The following is a 20,015-nucleotide window of genomic DNA, read 5'->3' as shown; positions in this document are numbered from 1 at the left end:
TCCAGTATTTTGTCTACCTTCGAATAGCAAGTTGTACACAGGTAGAGTTGCTGCCTTATAGTGCAAGAGACCTGGGTTCAATCCTGACTACTAGTGCTGTCTGCACGGAGTTTGTACGTTCTCCCTGTGACCATGTGTGGTTTTTCCGGGTGCTCCGGTTTCCCTCCACATTTCAAAGACGTGCAGGTTTGTAGGTTAATTGGGTTAATTCTGTAAATTGTCCCTAGTGTGTTGGATGTGAAAATGGGATAACATGGAATTAATGTACAGGTAATTGTTAGTCGGCATTGACATGGTAGGCTGTAGGGCCTGTTTCCACACTGTAAGTGCAAACTAAACTGGATCACATAAATTATCCCAAGTACATAAGGACATATTATCCCAAGTACATATTCTGCAATTCCCATCAGCTATTTTCTAAATATCTGACGATGTTCACTGCAGATCTGGGCAGAAACAGAACTCCAGCTGTAAAGCAGTCAGAGTAAATGCTTTAGTGGCTATGTTTCTTTGAAGTGGCTTTTTAAGTCAGTGACAGAGATTGCAAATCCTTTGAACACCTGCAAAAGCATGACCCCCACTGAAACTGTGATAAATCCACACAGCATTCCCAGAAAGTCCACAAAACTAACGTCACTCCATTCCTGAAAGAGGATTCCAGATGCCAATATGACGAAAACTGTAAAAAACACGTAATATATAGCACCAAACAAGGAGGAATCAAAGCAGCGCAGTGCCTTATTAATATAGATAAACTGCAGAAAAGTACTGCAAAGCAGTGTTGTTAGCAGAATGATAAAAAGGCACAGGGCTCTTTGACTTGCCGGGTTGTTGCTGAATGCATCTTGAGTGGTTAAGCCAATGCCTTTACTGCTTGGCACAGTGAAGGTGCCCAGTAGTGAACAAATGCCAATGTAGACAACAATGTTGGTCGAGCCATGGGAAGGTGCAATCCAGAAGATCAGCAATACAAGAAGTGCTAGAACAATGCAGATATAGCCGAGGAACACTGTAAAGGAAAAAAAATTTGAGAATGGTCAAACTTTTTAAACCATTTTATTTCCCTTGTCCCAACCCACATGTGTATTGCAATAGGTATTGCTATAAGCTTATTATATTACTGTTCCTACCACATGCACAGTGGACCTAGTGCTTGGATTTGTGCTGGGTGGATCAACAGTTATAACATACAACAAACAGTACAGCACAGGAGCAGAACCTTCGGCCCACAATATCGGTGCCAAACGTGATGCCAAGATAAACTAATATCAACTGCCTGCTTGCCACAATTGTATTTTCTTTCCTCTGAGATGATGATTCTTTTTTCTGGTGGCTGCTTGACTGAACAGAGATTTTGAATCACACCTCATAACCACAACCCTATCTCAGCACTGCACTCTGTGGAATTTGCACTAAGGTTACACTACGCTGGTCTTGTTTACCTCAAATAATTAATAATTTATCGTGTATTATTCTGGTGTGTCATCACACAAATGTGCCAGTGAAGGTGCAGCAGGTAAGAATGTCATTGTTCTGTTCCCGGTGCATATTACAATTAAACTATCACAGTCTATAACACATTTAATCAAGCCCTTTTTTTGTTGCAAGACACTGCATCTCTCTTATCAGATAATAATTAAAATAAATAGCAATGACAAGGACCAAATGGATTAATGCTGCAGTGGTTAACATTGTTGCCTCACAGTTCCAGGGACCTGGGTTCGATCCTAACCACGGGTGCTGTCTGCGTAGAGTTTGCATGTTCTCTGTACTACCTCCAGGTGTTCTGGTTTCCTCCCACATTCCTAATGGTGTGCTGATAGGTTAATTGGTTATGTCAATTGTCCCTTAAGTAGCAAAAATGATCAAAAGGGGAGTTACTGAGAAAATAGGTTACAGGGAAGAAAAGGGAATTAGGGCGAACGGGAATGGGAATAGTCTGTTGGGAGATAGCATGGGTTGCATGGGCCAAATGGCCTCCCTCTGTGTCACAAAATAAGATACTCAAATGCTAGAGACCCCCGCTACTAATCTAAGAGATGAAAATTGTAGTTTTGTGCAAAATGGTCACTGGTAATATCCCCAATGGATTGAAAATAGGCTGACATGACAATACTTTAAAAAAAACAACTCAACAAACGTGGTATTAAATCACTTTCCAATAATAAGTGAATGAATCAACAGAACTAGATTAAGGATGAACTGCAGAATTACAACCAAAACAGCAGGTGACCTGAATATACAAGGAGGTGCTTCAATCATAATCTCCTTGACCTTTACAGGGCTAAATTGTGAAATGAATCATGGAAGAAGCCCTATTACATAGAAGGGTGGTGTTCCAGACAATTGTTGATGATAAACTATTTGAGTTAAAGGAATAGAATTAAAGTAAAATTCAGACTGGACTAATATGCAACAGTGGATACATGTTGGAAGTATTACATCGAACGATACGACTTGATACTTATGGTTGGGTTTAAGTTTAGTGTTGTCACGTGTACCATTGTACAATGAAAAGCTTTGTTTTGATTGCTTTGATTTTGGTTATTAAATACGCTCAATTTACTCAGAAGGTGGTGGCTATGTGGAATGGATTGCCAGAGGTAGTTCAAGCAGGTAAAATAACATTTAAGAGGCACTTGGACAGGTCCATGGATGGGAAAGGTTTAGAGGAATAGGGATCAAATGCAGGCAAATGGGACTAGTTTAGATAGGGCATCTTGGTCGGCATGGACATGTTGGGCTGAACGGCCTGTTGTTTCCATGCTGCAACACTAAGACTCCAAGTCAAACTCAAGTATAATTGTAAAGCAAAGGGGAAGATACAGGGTAACAAATAATATTTCTCAGCATTATAGTGCCTCTGTTCAATAGACAAAGTCCAATGTCCTCAATTTGGTTGAGGTGAATCGGAAAGTACCCTGGCTTAGACAATAGGTGCAGGAGTAGGCCATTTGGCCCTTCGAACCAGCACCGCCATTCAATGTGATCATGGTTGATCATTCTCAATAAGTACCCCGTTCCTGCCTTCTCCCCATACCCCCTGATTCTGCTATCCTTAAGAGCTCTATCTAGCTCTCTCTTGAATGCATTCAGAGAATTGGCCTCCACTGCCTTCTGAGGCAGAGAATTCCACAGATTCACAACTCTCTGACTGAAAAAGTTTTTCCTCATCTCCGTTCTAAATGGCCTACCCCTTATTCTTAAACTGTGGCCCCTGGTTTTGGACTCCCCCAACATTGGGAACATGTTTCCTGGCTCTAACGTGTCCAACCCCTTAATAATCTGATACGTTTCGATAAGATCCCCTCTCATCCTTCTAAATTCCAGTGTAAACAAGCCTAGTCGCTCCAGTCTTTCAACATATGACAGTCCCACCATTCCGGGAATTAACCTAGTAAACCTACGCTGCACGCCCTCAATAGCAAGAATATCCTTCCTCAAATTTGGAGACCAAAACTGTAAACAGTACTCCAGGTGCGGTCTAACTAGGGCTCTATACAACTGCAGAAGGAAGCTTGTATTAGGATCATTCAGAAGTCAGGTAACAGAGTAGCAAAAGCTGTTCCCGAGAAGGTTTCACCTATACATTGTTTCTAATTTGTATTCATAATGCAACAACAAGAACATCTTTATGTAAAAAAAGACACAAAGTGCTGAGATAACTTAGCTGGTCAGGTAGCATCTACGGAGAACATGGATAGATGATGTGTGTAGGAAGGAATTGCAGATGCTGGTTTAAACCGAAGATAGACACAAAATGCTGGAGTAACTCAGTGGGACAGGCAGCACCTCTGGATATAAGGAATGGGTGACGTTTCGGGTCGAGACCATTCTTCAGACTGAATCAGGGGAGAGGAAGATACAGAGTAAGGAAGTTAAAGTTGTGAAAACGAGACAAAGGGGATGGAGATAAAAAAAAATGTAGAATAGATCATTATTAGCTAGGAGAAGGTGACATCAAAGCAGAGATAAAATGTAATCGAGGACAGTCAGACAGGTCGTAGAACTGGGAAGGGGTGAAGGATGGAGAGAGCAGGAAAGCAAGGGTTAACTTGAAGTTAGAGAAGTAACGCTGGGTGTAAGCTGCCCAGGCAAAATACGAGGTGTTGTTCCTCCAATTTGCACTGGGCCTCAGTCTGAAGAAGGGTCCCGACCTGAAGCATCACTTATCCATTTTCTTCAGAGACGCTGCCCGACCTGTCGAGTTATTCCAGCACTTTGTATCTTTTTTTCTGGAAGCCAGCATCTGCAGTTCCTTCTTTCAACAACTTCATATAGTGACTTTCAAACAATGCAGTATTGCAATCTGCTTGTCAAGGTTATTAACAAAAAAGAATAAACATCCAATTTTACCTGGGTCTAAAAGTTTTTCTTCAAGTTGCACCCTTGATGTTATGTTGTCTGTTTTGGGAGCATGAATGAGCAGTACAACTGACCCAGCACAGTTCAGTAGACATCCTAGTTTTCCCAACAAGTTTAGCTTCTCTTGCAGCATATAAGAAGCCAAGAGTGACCTGAAGAATATATTAAGATAAGTAAAAGTCAGCGCACAATCGAAAGCACATCTTAAAAACCTATTTATGAACAAGTGTTCACTTTGACAAAATAAATCACCAGATTCTTGCTCTATTATTAAGAGTTCTAAGTAGGTATTTCCAAAATTATTTAGTGCAAATGGTTGACTGCATTCAGACCAAGTTAAAGAGAATGTTATCACAGTTTCTCAGAATGTTAACAATTTTAAGTTAGATTAGTCTGACAATCCAGGAGCTTATGTTCCTGGAAGTGGGGAGAGCATCTGCCTCACCTTAGCCAGGTGCTAATAAACTGGCTTTGGAAGGAGAACGCATTTAAAGTAAGAACCATTCAGAGCAGACACAGACAAATCAGCAGTGTAGTCACATAACTATTCATGAAATAGTTAAACAAATGAATGGGAATACCACAGATGCCCAACCATAAACTTTGGTAAGAAAAAACTTCTTTGCCAATCATCAATATAAACACAAAATGCTGGAGTAACTCAGCGGGTCAGGCAGCAAATCTCTAGGTGATGTTTCAGATCGACACCCTTTTTCAGACTATGCAGACTCAGAGTCTGAACAAGGGTCTCGACCTGAAACGTCACCTATTCCTTTTCTCCAGAGATGCTGCCTGTCCCGCTGAGTTATGCCAGCATTTTGTGTCTGTCTTTGGTGTAAACCAGCATCTGCAGTTCCTTCTACACATCATTACAAAACATACAGGTCAAATAAAAACATTACCCAAATGGCACACCAAGAGCTCCAAGTGGAGTTACCAATGCAGCTGGAGCAATGTTGTAGGCCAAGAAGTTTCCTATTTGACCCAGTCCCACTGTAACATGGAGAAAATCATTAACCATTATCAACAGAAATGTGTTTAGACACTTAACTAAAACTAGACATTCAGAAGGATATGTTCAAGAATGCTATAAATAAGGAAAGGAATATAGATAGGAAAGGTTCAGAGGAATATGGGCCAAATTTAGGCAAATGGGCCTAGCTCAGATGGGGCAACTTGATGGCGTGGACGAGATGGGCCAAAGGGCCTGTTTCCATGCTGGATTCTATGAGGATAATGGAATACTTGAAGGCACCAATATGTGACAACACAGGTTGTGTTGGTCTTTGAATCTACATCCACCTGTAAGACAGGTGGCAAATCCTTCAGAGTAAAATATTAATTACAACATTTGTATGGGGAATACAAGGCTATTTACTTTCTGCCACAGAATAATTTTTTTACGTATCTTTCAAGGCGTGAAGTGGAGCTTCGATAGCAGTGAGGCCTCGGCAGCGGTGAAGCCTCGTGACGATGGGGCCTCAGCGGTGGTGAAGCCTCGCGGGTCGCCCCACGGTCGATGATAGCTTGAGGGGACCACCGTGAGGGGAGGTGAAGAACAATGGAGGACCAGGCATGGGGGGGGTGGGGGGCGCCGTGAGGGAGGTGGGGGGAGAACAATGGACAATTGGGGAAGGTGGGAGAATAAAGGACAATGGGTCCCAGCTTGGGGGAACCGCTGTGGGGGGGGATGTGTGTTCTATCTGGGACATATGACAATAAAACACTCTTGACTCTTTCGACCCTCCTCAAAACATGCCCAATTTTGCCAGCTTATCCCATTGCAGACCTCCCAAATCCCAGCATTCAGGCCATTCCCATATTCTCCATGTCGCGTAAATACATTTCCTTCACGGGTACTACCAATTCCTATATGAACATGGTTTCAGTAATGACAAGTTATATTTCTACAGTGTTTTCTTTTGGACAGTGCAGCTGGTAGAGCAACTGGCAGCTCAAGCATGCCAAAGAACCGGGTGCTCCGGTTTCCTCTCACATTCCAAAGATGTACAGGTTTGTAGATTAATTGGCTTTTGGAATTTGTACCTAGTGTGTAGGATAGAACTAGCGTACGGGTGATTGCTGGTCAGCAAGGACTCGATGGGAAGAAGGTCCTGTTTCCATGCTGTATATCGAAACCAAAGGAAAAAGGTGATTTTGAGGGTCATCTTGATGGAGGAAGAGGCAGTAAGGATTAGAGAAATAATTTTTGAATCTTAGATGTCTAGATGGTTAAGCCTTTGTGTGAAAGGAATATCTGACTGGAGGAACACACGTGGATCTCATTGGAAACATAAATTCTGCAGTTAAACATTACCATCGCATAGGATTTTATGGGCAGTGCCACATACAGAGTTAGGAGAGTGAAGCAACCAACTTTTAGTTCAAGTTCAAAACGCTTTATTTGTCCCGGTGGGGCAATTTACAAAGGCATGTAGAGTAGTACAAAGACTATTGGGGGGGGGGGGTGGATTAGCAGGGTGAGCACCAGGCCAGAGGTGGTTGGGAGTTGAGGAGCTGAACAGCTTTGGGGACAAAGGTTGCCCTTCTCCTCTGTGTCCTACAGCTTGGGCAGCGAAGCAAAATTGTGGTGGCTGCAGGGTGTTGAATGCAGAGGAGAGGTCTGCAAACGGGAAGTGGTGCCGAACATTTTGAAAACTAATACTTACTTCCTAAAGTTCCAATCCACCAAATCAATTCTGTTAAGTAGGAAGTTCCTATTAAAAGAAGAAAAAGTTAATATTTTCTCAGCAAGCTGACATTTTAAAAGAAAAGATTTTTGAAGGAAAGTTATGTCACAAATTGGTTCTTGATCCAAGAATCTCTATTCCAACAACTGAACAGGACTGTCAAGGGATAGGCACCTTGTGCCTTTGACCAAGTATGGTTAACGTTAGCAACAAAAAAATTCTTTGAAGGACTTGTGGCGGCTCCCAAGGGTCGGGCCATACTACTACCGACCCCTCGGCACGGGAATGGACCAGTCCCGGGAGGCGGTCCTGGACTCAGGTATAAAAGGACAAGGTTTGGGCGCCAAGCCATTCCGGCAGACTAGACCCGTCCGAGACCCACGAACCAATAAATATACCTTCCCAAAATACCTGGCTCCTTGCCTTTATCAACACGCTACATTGGTGACCTCGACGGTCCATTCATTAGGATGGACAGAAAAACAGAATTCGACCGCCCGTCCGGCTCGCAGGCCGACCAGGCCCCAGCTGTCGACGCGGTAGGCATCAAGCTCCCGACCTTCTGGACCACCCGGGCTCGCATTTGGTTTTACCAAGCGGAGGCCCAGTTCCAGCTGCGGGGCAACATAACGGATGACACCCGGTTTTTCCACCTGGTGGGAGCCCTTGACCAGGACGCGGCCGAAGAGGTAACGGAGTTCCTCCAGGACCCACCGGCCGACGGTAAATATAAAGCCCTTAAGGAGCTGCTGCTCCAAACCTACGGGCTAACCCGAATGGAGCGGGCCGAAAGGCTCCTCCACATGCCAGGCCTCGGTGACCGGCGCCCATCTAGCCTCCTGAAGGAGATGGTCGCGCTGCTCGACGGGCACAGACCGTGCCTAATGTTTGAATATACGTACCTGCACCTGCTGCCGGCCGACATTCGCCTGCAGCTCACCGACGTCTCCTGGGAAGACACCCGGGCCCTCGGCAGGCGCGCGGACGCGCTGTGGGCGGCGCGCCGTGATGACGTCAGTGCGCTAAACGTCACTCGAGAAGCGCCCGATTTTCTCCGGTCGGGCGGGGGAGCTGTGGAAGGAGTGACAGCTACGTCCCGGAGGCCTGCGAGATCGCCCCCGGTGGCCATTGCGGGTCGTGCACCTGCAGTTCCACATCAGCAGGCTCCAGCCAGCACCAGCAAGAGGTACTGGTGTTATTACCACCAGCGCTGGGGTGCGGCAGCCCGACAATGCCACCAGCCGTGCACATTTCCGGGAAACGCCGGGGCCGGCTACCAATAGTCCCTGCGGTGGCCGGCCAGATCACCGCCTCTTCGCCTGGGATCGGCGGTCCGGGAGCCGCTTCCTCGTGGGATACCGGGGCGGAGCTGAGCGTCCTGCCCCCTTCGCCGCTGGACATTCGTTCTGGGAAGCGGGGGCCCATCCTCACCGCGGCAAATGGGAGCATTATCCAGACGTATGGCGTCCGCACGGTCCACATCGTTTTCGGCGCCAGTCATTTTACCTGGCTGTTTACGATCGCCGACGTCTCCCAGCCGTTGCTCGGGGCCGACTTTCTGCGGGCTCATTCTCTCCTCGTGGACGTCAGGCAGCAGCGCTTGGTCCACTCCGCCACGATGGAGCCCATCGCGTTGCGGCTGAACGACCCCGTTATACGCCCGCTGTCGTCCGTGGACTCCCATTTCGCTCGGGTGCTGGCGGACTTTCCGGATATTATGGCCCCGCAATTCCGGTCATCGACCCCCAAGCATGGGGTGTTCCATTATATCACGACTACCGGCCCACCCCTCCACGCACGAGCACGCCGACTCCCGCCTGAGAAACTACGCCTGGCACGACAGGAGTTCCGTACGATGGAGTCCTTGGGGATCGTCCGCCCTTCCAACAGCCCATGGGCATCTCCACTCCACATGGTCCCCAAGGCAAACGGGGGCTGGAGGCCTTGCGGGGATTATCGGCGGCTGAACGTCGCTACCGCCGAGGACCGATACCCCGTGCCCCACATCCAGGACTTCAACGCCCATTTGGCTGGGGCCACGATATTTTCAAAGGTGGATCTGGTGCGAGGTTACAACCAGATCCCGGTCCACCCGGAGGATGTACCCAAGACGGCAATCATCACGCCGTTCGGACTCTACGAGTTCGTACGGATGCCGTTCGGCCTCAAGAACGCCGCCCAGTCATTCCAACGATTAATGAACGGCGTTTGTCGCGGGTTGGATTTCCTGTTCGTCTACCTCGACGACATCTTGGTAGCCAGCCGCTCGCGGCAGGAGCACTGTGCTCACCTCCGGCAGCTTTTCCAGCGGCTCAGCGAACACGGGTTGGCCATAAACCTCGCCAAGTGCCGATGTGTCGGCAGGTCAGCCGCGCCCCATCGTCCCGGCCGCGTGGCGCAGGAGGGTGTTCGACGTGGTCCACGGGCTGGCTCACCCATCCATCCGGGCAACGATCTCCTTGGTAGCTGCGCGGTTCATGTGGCATGGTCTGCGCAAGCAGGTTGGCCAATGGGCCCGCACCTGCATTCCGTGCCAGACGTCGAAAATTCAACGCCACGTCCGGGCGCCACTCCAAGGGATCGGTCTACCCTGCCGCCGTTTCGACCACCTGCACGTGGACATTGTGGGCCCGCTCCCGCCGTCCCGGGGCATCACCCACCTCTTCACGGTGGTGGACCGCTTCACGCGGTGGCCGGAGGCCATACCATTGGCTGATACATCTACAGCCACATGCGCTCGTGCATTGGCCGCGCACTGGATTGCTCGCTTTGGTGTGCCGGTGGTCATCTCATTGGACCGGGGGCCACAGTTCACCTCCGAGCTGTGGTCGGCCATGGCCCACCTGTTGGGCGTGCGGCTGCACCATACCACGGCCTATCACCCGCAGGCAAACGGCTTGGTGGAGAGGTTCCACCGGCAGCTGAAGGCAGCGCTGAAGGCGCGACTCGCCGGCCCCGACTGGATGGACGAGCTACCATGGGTTTTGCTGGGCATCCGGACTGCCCCCAAGGAAGACCTGGCTTCATCCTCAGCGGAGCTCGTCTACGGGTCTCCGCTCACGGTGCCCGGGGAGTTCGTGCCCTCGTTGCCGGGGCGAGAGGAACCGCCCTCATCCACCCTACATCGCCTCCGAGAGCGAGTTGGCAAGCTCGCACCCGTGCCGACGTCCCGCCATGGGACATTCCGCCCTTACGTGCCATCGGCCCTCCAGGACTGCGCCTTTGTGTTCCTGCGCCGTGACGCCCACCAGGCGCCACTCCAGAGGCCGTATGAAGGCCCGTACCGGGTGCTGGAGCACGGGCAGACAACCTTTGTTTTGGACATGGGGGGCCGGCCGGAGGCCGTGTCAATTGACCGCCTGAAGCCGGCCCACTTAGACATCGACCAACCGGTACGGGTGGCCCAGCCTCGGCCACGAGGTCGCCCCCCTTTGCGGGTCCCACCGCCTGTCTCTCCAACTGTGCCTCCGCCGGCCCCTCTGTCAACCGATTACCGTACGCGGTCCGGTCGGGTTGTGCGACCACCAGTGCGTTTCGTGCCTCCGGATCTGGGGGGGGGTACTGTGGCGGCTCCCAAGGGTCGGGCCATACTACTACCGACCCCTCGGCACGGGAATGGACCAGTCCCGGGAGGCGGTCCTGGACTCAGGTATAAAAGGACAAGGTTTGGGCGCCAAGCCATTCCGGCAGACTAGACCCGTCCGAGACCCACGAACCAATAAATATACCTTCCCAAAATACCTGGCTCCTTGCCTTTATCAACACGCTACAGACTGATCATTCGGGGCGGTACAGTGGCAGTGGAGTTGCTGCCTTACACCGCCATAGAGCCGGGTTTGATCCTGACCATGGGTGCTGTCAGTATGTTCTTCCTGTGATTGGGTGGGTTTTCTCTGGGTGCTCCAGTTTTGTCCCACTTTCCAAAGACGTGCAAGTTTGTAGATTAATTGGCTTCTATAAAATTGTCACTGGTGTGTAGGATAGAACTTATGTACAGGTGATCATTGGTCAGCGAGTTGGACTCGGTGAGCTGAAGGGCTTGTTTCCAGCTGAATCTCTAAACTTAAACTATTTACTTTGCATCATATTTTCTCATGTACACCAAATTTCATTTTAATTAACAGGCTAGTTATAAACAGACATGTGACAGTCTGCTTTGCAATAGCAAGTCACACACAGTGTGGGACATTCTGAGGTGATCGAAAAGAGCAAACTTCCTCAATTTATTGGTTTATATATCATATGCTTCTTTGCATCATACAATTCATTCAACTTCCCCAATTTCAGCTTTGTTTCCTTCTTTGGTAAACGTTGAGTTCCGCGATAAGCAAATCTACCACAAAGCACAAAGTGCTGGAGGAACTCAGTGGGTCAGGCAGCATCTGTGGAGGAAATGGATAGGCAATGTTTCAGGTCAGGACCCTGCATTCCAGCATCTGCAATTCCGTGTATCTCAATTTTTCCAATCTATCTTTGCCTTCATCGGCAAGGGTATCGAGTGAAAAGTTGGGACATCATGATGCAGCTGTACAAGTTGTTGGTGAGACTAAACTTGGAGTACTATGTACAGTTATGGCCACCTTGTTATAGGAAGGCTGTTATTAAGTTGTAGCAGGTGCATCAGAGATTCACCAGGATATTATCTGGGCTTGCAGGCTTGACTTATAAGGAGAGGTTGGATAAACTGGAACTCTTTTCTATGGAGGCTAGGATGGTAGGGTGACCTTATTAAGGTGTACAAGATCGGGAGGGGCATGGATCAAATAAACAAAGTATTTTTCTCCAGGTAGAGGATTCAAAAGTTAGAGGGCATTGGCTTAAAATGAGAGGGATTTAAAAGGGACCTAAGGGGCAACCTTTTCACTCCGAGAGTAGTTCGTATCTCGAATGAGCTGCGAGTGGAAGCTGTAGAAACATTTTACCATTCTGACTTTTAAAAGATATTTGGACAGATACATGGACAGTAAGGGTTTAGAGGGACATGGGGCAAATAGTTGCATACTGAGATGATAGAAGTGAAACTTGGCATATAATTCAGCAAAAAATATAGATGTTACAAGAAAGATGTGGAACCTTTGGAGATGAGCTTTACCTAAGGTGGCAAGGTGGGGCAGTGGTAGAGTTGCTGCCTTACAGCACCAGGGACCTGGGTTTGATCCTGAGTATGGGTGCTTGTCTGTACGGAGTTTGTACGTTCTCCCTGTGACCTGCATGGATTTTCCCCGGGTACTCCGGTTTCCACCCACATTCCAAAGATGTACAGGTTTGCAGGCTAATTGGCTTCCTATAAATGCAACTTGTCCCTAATGTGTAGGATAGTGTTAGTGCATGGGAATCGCTGGTCGGCACAGACTAGTTGGGCCGAAGGGCCTGTTTTCCTCTAAATTAAAAAATAAATTAAATTACCAGAATGCTGCCTGGATTAAAGGGTTTCAGCTACAGGGTCAGATTGGATAGACTTGGATCGTTTTCTCAGGAACATCAGATGTTGAGGGGAGATTTGTACTCATAGATAGGATCGACAGTCAGAATTTTTTTCCCCCAGGGTGAAAATGTCCAACATTATGGAGGGCATAGATATATGGTGAGAGGAGGAAAATAGAATGAGGATGTGCGGGGCAAGTTTTTCTTTACACTGAGGGTGATGGTGGGGGCCTGGAACACATTGCCAGGGGTTATGGGGAGAAGGCAGGAGAATGGGGTTAGGAGGGAGAGATAGATCAGCCATGATTGAATGGCGGAGTAGACGTGATGGGCCACATGGCCCAATTCTGCTCCTACCATGAATTTGCCTGGGGTAGTGGTGGAGGCAGATATGACAGTGGTGTTTAAGAAGCTCTTGGATAGGCACATGCAGGGAATGGAGGATATGGTTCACTAGCAGGCAGATGAGATCAGTTCAGCTAAGCATCATGTTCAGCACAAATATTTTGTGGGCTAAAGGGCCCGTTCCTGTGCTGTACTGTTCTACATTGTATAAGGCATTACAGCATTGTTGATGACAGTGCGGATCTTGTATCATCTGTGGGAAGTATTCTGCTGTCAATGCATAAAAAGGAAGGGCACATTAACCAGACCACTGAATCTCTTTTAGATGTTGTCTTAGGCACAGTACAAAATCTAGATTTGTAGGAAAGAAGTGCAGATGCTGGTTTACACTGAAGATAGACACACAAAGCTGGAGTAATTCATCGGGGCAGGTAGCATCTCTGGAGAGAAGGAATGGGTGACGTTTCAGGTCGAGACCCTTCTTCAGACTCCACAATCTAGCCATAAAGTCATCTTGTTGAGTCTCATTGTCTGTACTCCTTCTCACCTAGGCCACAGCTATCAATGGCCTGTTTCCTTTGCCATCGTTACTTTTTTTGCATATCTTTCATTCATGTGTTCTATATCTCTCTACATCACCGTCTATATCTCTCACTTCCCTCTCCCCTGACTCTCAGTCTGGAAGAAGGCTCGACCCAAAACATCACACATCCCTTTTCTCCAGAGATGCTGCCTGGCCAACTGAGTTAATCCATCTTTTTGTGTCTATCTTTCAGTTTAAATCAACATCTGCACTTCCTTCATTCATTCATAATCCAGATGTTGTCTTTGGCAAATGCACACTTGTCCACTAAAGAGCAAGTGTTTCTTTAATTTGATGAATTTTTTTTTGGGGGGGGGGGGGGGGGAAGGGATTTGTTTACACACCTCTGCTCTCAGCACGAAGGATGCCTTTCCTCTGCAAAACGAAAGTGGAACCATTGACTATGCTGGAGAGCACGGCGACAGCTAGCCCTGTGGAGGCGGCTGCACTTGGCTCCATCCTGGGTCAGTGGTCTCAGCTCGCAGCCACTCCCACACCAACGCTGCACCGCAACGCTGCTGAGATTCCGCTGCAGGACAATTCGGGTCTTTCAAATAAAGAGAAACGCATTTAATTTCCAACTCGATGAAAATAATACTCGTTAAAAAAAAATCCACCGAAAACTATTAAAAGCCCCCTACTTCCGCATGCAACCCCTTGTTCCCACATGCGCAGTCGGAAAAAAAACTTGCACAAGCGCTTTCTCCACGGAATTCCTCGCCGCCTCTGCAGTGGCGCACCCTTATTGTGCTCTCAATGCAACACTAGGCACCAAAATGCCACGTTTAAATACGCCAATACAATCATGTCTGAATTTATTTTTTAAATGATACCAAAAAAATTACAATAGGATAATCCATTCTGTTGATAACAGAAAATTACACATTATTTTACAGGTTGTAACGAATCAAGTAGTTTTTTTGGGGCTCCAAGAGGACAAAAGAAAACGTAATAAAGATTAGTTTCCACATTTATGAAACTTTTAGGTTTATTGTCACGTGAGCACAGGAAAATGGGGGTGGGGGGGTTGATGATGATGATCTTATAGAGGTGAACAGAGTCATGAGAGGAATATATCGGGTAGACACAGTCTCCAGGGGAATTGAGAACCAGGGGACATAGATTTAAGGTGAGGGGGAAAAGATTTAATTGGAGGCCAATTCTCTGAATGCATTCAAGAGAGAGCTAGATAGAGCTCTTAAGGATAGCGGAGTCAGGGGGTATGGGGAGAAGATAGGAACGGGGTACGGATTGAGAATGATCAGCCATGATCGCATTGAATGGCGGTGCTGGCTCGAAGGGCCGAATGGCCTCCTCCTGCACCTATTGCCTATTGTCTATTGAACCCAAGGGGTAACTTTTTCACAAGTTGTGTACCATGTCCCTTGCTCAACTCTCAATTGATTGTTCATTTATTCTATGACCATTGTATGTTTATTTTGTGCATTATTGCGTTACTGGCCCTGTAAAACGCCAGAAAGTAAGAATTTCAGTGTTCCATTGCTGATACACATGACAACTGAACACCCATGACACTTGAAACCAGATGTTTATTTGAATAAATAAGAATAGAAAGGTTCAAGTTCATGTTTATTGACATGTGCATGTGTACGGTGAGGTAGAGGTACAATGAAAAGTCTTGTTTGCTGCCACTCTGGCATATAGACAGACAAACACACAAAAACAAATTATATATAAGCGGCACATAAATTACACATAAAATTGTAAAAAAAAACGTTAGTGCAAGAACATAATTAGAAAAATACACCAATAAAATGCAAGAGGGGGCATAGTGTTCCATTGTTGAGGTTGATTGATTCAAGAACCTGATGGTTGTAGGAAAGTAGCTGTTCATGTTTGGGACAAAGACCCATCATTTATTTATTTGTCTCTGTACTCCACAATTTGAGATTTGTAATAGAAAAAAAAAATCACATGTGGTTAAAGATGTCAGATTTTGTCAGATTGTCAGATTTTAATAAAGGCCATTTTCATGCATTTCCCTTTCACCATGTAAAAATTACAGCAATGTTTATACATAGTCCCCCCATTTCAGGGCATCATAATGTTTGGGACACAGCAATGTCATAGGAAATAGGTGCAGGAGGCAATGTCATGTAAATGAAAGTAGTCATGTTTAATATTTAGTTGCATATCCTTTGCATGCAATGACTGCTTGAAGTCTGCGTTTCATGAACATCGCCAGTTGCTGGGTGTCTTCTCTGGTGATGCTCTGCCAGGCCTGTATTGCAGCCATCTTTAGCTTATGCTTGTTTTGGGGGCTAGTTCCCTTCAGTTTTCTCTTCAGCTAATAAAAGGCATGCTTAATTGGGTTCAGATCGGGTGATTGACTTGGCCACTCAAGAATTGACCACTTTTTAGCTTTGAAAAACTCATTTGTTGCTTTAGCAGTATGTTTGGGATCATTGTCTTGCTGGAGAATGAACCGCTGGCCAATGAGGTTAGAGGCATTTGTTTGCACGAGCAGATAGGATGTATTTATACACTTCAGAATTCATTATGCTACTACCATCAGCAGTTGTATCATCAATGAAGATAAGTGAGCCAGTACCTTCAGCACCCATACATGCCCAGGCCACAACACCCCCACCACTGTGTTTCACAGATGAGGTGGTATGCTTTGGATCTTGGGCAGTTCCTTCTCTCCTCCATACTTTGCTCTTGCCATCACTCTGATACAAGTTAATCTTCGTCTCATCTGTCCACAAGACCTTTTTCCAGAACTGTGGTTGCACTTTTAACTACTTCTTGGTAAACTGTAACCTGGCCATCCTATTTTTGTGGCTAACCAGTGGTTTGCATCTTGCAGTGTAGCCTCTGTATTTCCGTTCATGAAGTCTTCTGCAGACAATGGTCATTGACAAATCCACACCTGACCCCCGAAGAGTGTTTCTGATCTGTTGGACAGGTGTTTGGGGATTTTTTATTATAGACAGAATTCTTCTGTCATGAGCTGTGGAGGTCTTCCTTGGCTTGCCAGTCCCTTTGCGATTAGTAAGCTCACCAGTGCCCTCTTTCTTTTTAATGATGTTCCAAACAGTTGATTTTGGTAAGCCTAAGGTTTGGCTGATGTCTCTAACAGTTTTACTCTTGTTTCTCAGTCTCACAATGGCTTATTTGACTTTCATTGGAACAACTTTGGTTCTCATATTGATAAACAACAATAAAAGTTTCCAAAGGTGATGGAAAGACTGCAGGAATGTCTAGGTGCTGAGAGCTCTCTTGCACCTGCATTAAGGAGGCAATTAAACACTCCTGAGCAATTACAAAAGCCTGTGAAGCCATGTGTCCCAAACATTATGGTGCCCTGAAATGGGGGACTATGTATAAACGCAGCTGTAATTTCTACATGGGCGAACCCAAAATGTATAAGAATAGCCTTTAATAAAATCTGACAATGTGCACTTTAACCACGTGATTTTTTCTATTACAAATCTCAAATAGTGGAGTACAGAGGCAAATAAATAAATAATGGGTCTTTGTTCCAAACATTATGGAGGGCACTGTAGCTGTTCTTGAACCTGGTGGTGCAGGACTTCAGGGTTCTGTACATCCAGTTCAATAGTACCTGTGAGAAGAAGGTGTAGCCCAGATGATGCTTTTTTTTTAGCTTCAAGAGATATAGCGTGAAAACAGGCCCTTTGGCCCACCGAGTCCACACCGACCAACAACCACCCATACACTAGTTCTGTCCTACACACTTGGGACAATCAACTGAAGCCAGTTAACCGACAAACCTACTTCTGCAATGTGGAGGAAACTAGAGCACCCGGAGAAAATCCTCACGGACTCAGGGAGAATGTACAAACCCCACACAGACAACACCGGTAGTCAGGATCAAACCCTGGTCTCTGGCGCTGTAAGGCAGCAACTCTACCACTGCACCAGTGGGGATCCTTGGTTATGGATGGCACCATCTTGAGGCAGTGCCTCATGTAGATGCTTTTGACGGTGAGGAGGGTTGTGCCCATGATGGACCCACTGAGTCCACCACTCTCGACAGTCCTGTGTGTATTGGAATTGCCATACCAAGCATTGATGCAACCAGTCAGGATACTTTCAACATGTACATCTATAAAAGTTTGTAAGAGTATTTGGAGATATACCAAATGTCTTTAAACTTCTCAGAAAAGAGGTTTCTTCTTCATGTATTAATGGGCTTGGATGAACAAGGAACCTGGAGGCTCATAATGTGAATGAAAACTGAGATGGATCAGTTCAGGCAACTCATCACAAGAGGAATTGAGTACAGGAGCAAAGAGGTCCTTCTGCAGTTGTACAGAGCCCTTCCCTGGTGAGACCGCACCTGTGTGCAGTTTTGGTCTCCAAATTTGAGGAAGAACATTCTTGAGGGGGTGCAGCATAAGTTCACTAGGTTAATTCCTGGGATGGCAGGACTGTCATATGTTGAAAGAATGGAGCGACTGGGCTTGTATATACTGGAATTTAGAAGGATGAGAGGGGATCTTATTAAAACATATAAGATTATTAAGGGATTGGACACACTCGAGTTAGGAAACGTGTTCCCGATGTTGGGGGAATCCAGAACCAGGGGCCACAGTTTAAGAATAAGAATTTAGAACAGAGATGAGGAAAAACTTTTGCACCCAGAGAGTTGTGAATCTGTAGAATTCTCTGCCTCATAAGGCAGTGGAGGCTGATTCTCTGGATGCTTTCAAGAGAGAGTTAGATAGAGTTAAAGATAGCAGAATCAAGGGATATGGGGAGAAGGCAGGAACGGGGTACTGATTGTGCATGATCAGCCATGATCACAGTGAATGGCTGTGCTGGCTCGAGGGGCCGAATGGCCTCCTCCTGCACCTATTGTCTATTGTCTTAAAGACCAGTTGCTGTGCAGTAAACATACAATATTTAATAATGTTGCAAATATCTGGCCTGCATTAATCCCCGACTGTAAATGACAGTGTCAAAGATCAAAAAACATGGGTGGTACATTAAGGATGTGAAAGCTATGACCAATGCATCCTTCCTGTTAAATATATTGGGTATTCATGCTCAGTTCCTTTCCAGATGCCTCAATGCTTGCTTGTATGAAGTGGCCTTTTGATGTGTCAGGGATGCACTTTGTGATGGAAAGGCTGTATGGTGAGGCTAAACATGCAGATTTAAAATTATACAAAACTTATCGGAATTAGTATTCCAACTCATTTATGATTATGCCACCTGCTGTATCACATATTTACTATCTATATTAGCGGAATACTGTTGAAGTACATCATACAAACAAAACTATTTTAAATTGGGGGTTGCACAGTCACGCAGATGGTAGAGCTGCTGCCTCACGGCGCCAGAGATCCGGGTTTGATCCTGATGTCTGGTGCTGTCTGTGTGGAGTTTGCACATTCTACCTGTGACCGCGTGGGTTCCCACTGAGTGCCCCGGTTTCCTCTTGCATTCCAAAGGCCGTGTAGGTTTGCAGGTTGGTTGGCCTCTGTAAATTGCCCCTGGTATTTAGGCAGTGGTTTGCGAAAGTGAGATAACATGGAAGGAATGTGAACGGGTGATCGATGTTCAGCGTGGACTCAGTGGGTAGAAGGGTGCGTTTCCACACTGTATCTCTAAACTAAAGTGAGTATAAGATTGCCAAAGACAAACACAAAAAAATGGAGTAAGTCAGCAGGCCAGGCACATCTCTGGAGAAAAGGAATAGGTGACGTTTTGAGTCGAGATGCTACCTGACCCGTTGAGTTACTCTAGTTTTCTGTTACTGTCTTCAGTTTAAACAAGCATCTGCAGTTCCTCCCGACACATTTTGTCTAAAATTGCGAATTTCTATTGAAAGCATTGTGGTGGAGGTGGTCCTGTTTATAGTTCTCTCATTTCAAAATGCGAATGAAACATCTTCACAGCGCAATGTTATCCAGATTTGCTGTCTCTCAGAATTGGCTTGATACTTACGTTTTCTGCATGACAACCTGCGAGGAACTGCTGAACAGAAGCCATGAGAATGGCAGGAAAATCAGTCACTCCAGGCTGATCATGCAGACTTCCCAAAAGACACAGTGTGTGGGCATTGAACCTGCACATTCTGCTGCGCTGGAGCAGTCTGTTGATGTTTCAGGATGCTGCTCCTTCACGCCTTTCAAGCTACAACTTAAAAATTGTTTCCTGGTCATAGAGTCATTCAGCACGGAAACAGGCCCCTCGGTCCAACCTGTCTATGCCGGTCAAGAAAGCCCCTTCTAAGCAAGTCCCATTTGCCTGCATTTGATCCATATCCACCTAAACCTTTCCGATCCATGTACCCATCCAAGTGTCCTTTAACTGTTATTGTTGTACCAGCCTCAACTATCTCCTTTGGCAGCTCATTCCATATACACACCACCCTCTGGGTAAAAAGATTGCCTCTCAGGATCCTATTAAATCTCCCCCCCCCCCACCAAAAACCCTATGTTATTCAAATTTTCAAATTTACATTAAGAGTTGGGTATAAATAAAAGTTAAACATACTTTGAATAACTTTGGCAATATTTTCGAGGGATCGGATTTGGATTTAGGATCACTGGACTATTAGCCTGCACTTAAGGAAGGGATGCTGAGCTTTGACCAAACTGGCAATGCCAAGG

At 46.4% G+C, this 20,015-nt stretch overlaps 1 protein-coding gene across 2 annotated transcripts; it reads right to left on the bottom strand.

Annotated features, from left to right (window-relative positions):
* Positions 1-285: 285 nt before the first annotated feature.
* On the bottom strand, positions 286-13,947 carry LOC144591795 (magnesium transporter NIPA1-like). Of its 2 annotated transcripts, XM_078395816.1 has the most exons (5): positions 13,752-13,947; positions 7,035-7,082; positions 5,268-5,358; positions 4,357-4,517; positions 286-1,009 (listed from the first exon to the last, which is right to left on the bottom strand). In XM_078395816.1, exons 1-5 carry the CDS (start codon positions 13,864-13,866, stop codon positions 501-503), a joined length of 924 nt encoding a protein of 307 aa, XP_078251942.1. In that variant the 5' UTR covers positions 13,867-13,947; the 3' UTR covers positions 286-500. The 2 variants fall into 2 exon arrangements, with proteins under 2 accessions (XP_078251942.1, XP_078251943.1); XM_078395817.1 differs by lacking the exon at positions 7,035-7,082.
* Between the last annotated feature and the right edge of the window lie 6,068 nt (positions 13,948-20,015).

This window comes from Rhinoraja longicauda, unplaced genomic scaffold (genome assembly GCF_053455715.1).
Source record: "Rhinoraja longicauda isolate Sanriku21f unplaced genomic scaffold, sRhiLon1.1 Scf001950, whole genome shotgun sequence".
Lineage (NCBI taxonomy): Eukaryota > Metazoa > Chordata > Chondrichthyes > Rajiformes > Arhynchobatidae > Rhinoraja > Rhinoraja longicauda.
Note: the sequence above shows the minus strand (reverse complement) of the source record. Positions and strands in the feature narration are given on the sequence as shown.

What these genes read in the sequence shown, in the direction of transcription:
- LOC144591795 (XM_078395816.1), bottom strand. Translation starts at nt 13,866, where the DNA reads ATGGAGCCAAGTGCAGCCGCCTCCACAGGGCTAGCTGTCGCCGTGCTC. An exon ending in CCTTCGTGCTGAGAGCAGAG is followed by an intron (nt 7,083 to 13,751) that starts GTGTGTAAACAA and finishes TTCTTTTAATAG; the next exon opens with GAACTTCCTACTTAACAGAA. An exon ending in GTGGATTGGAACTTTAGGAA is followed by an intron (nt 5,359 to 7,034) that starts GTAAGTATTAGT and finishes TCCATGTTACAG; the next exon opens with TGGGACTGGGTCAAATAGGA.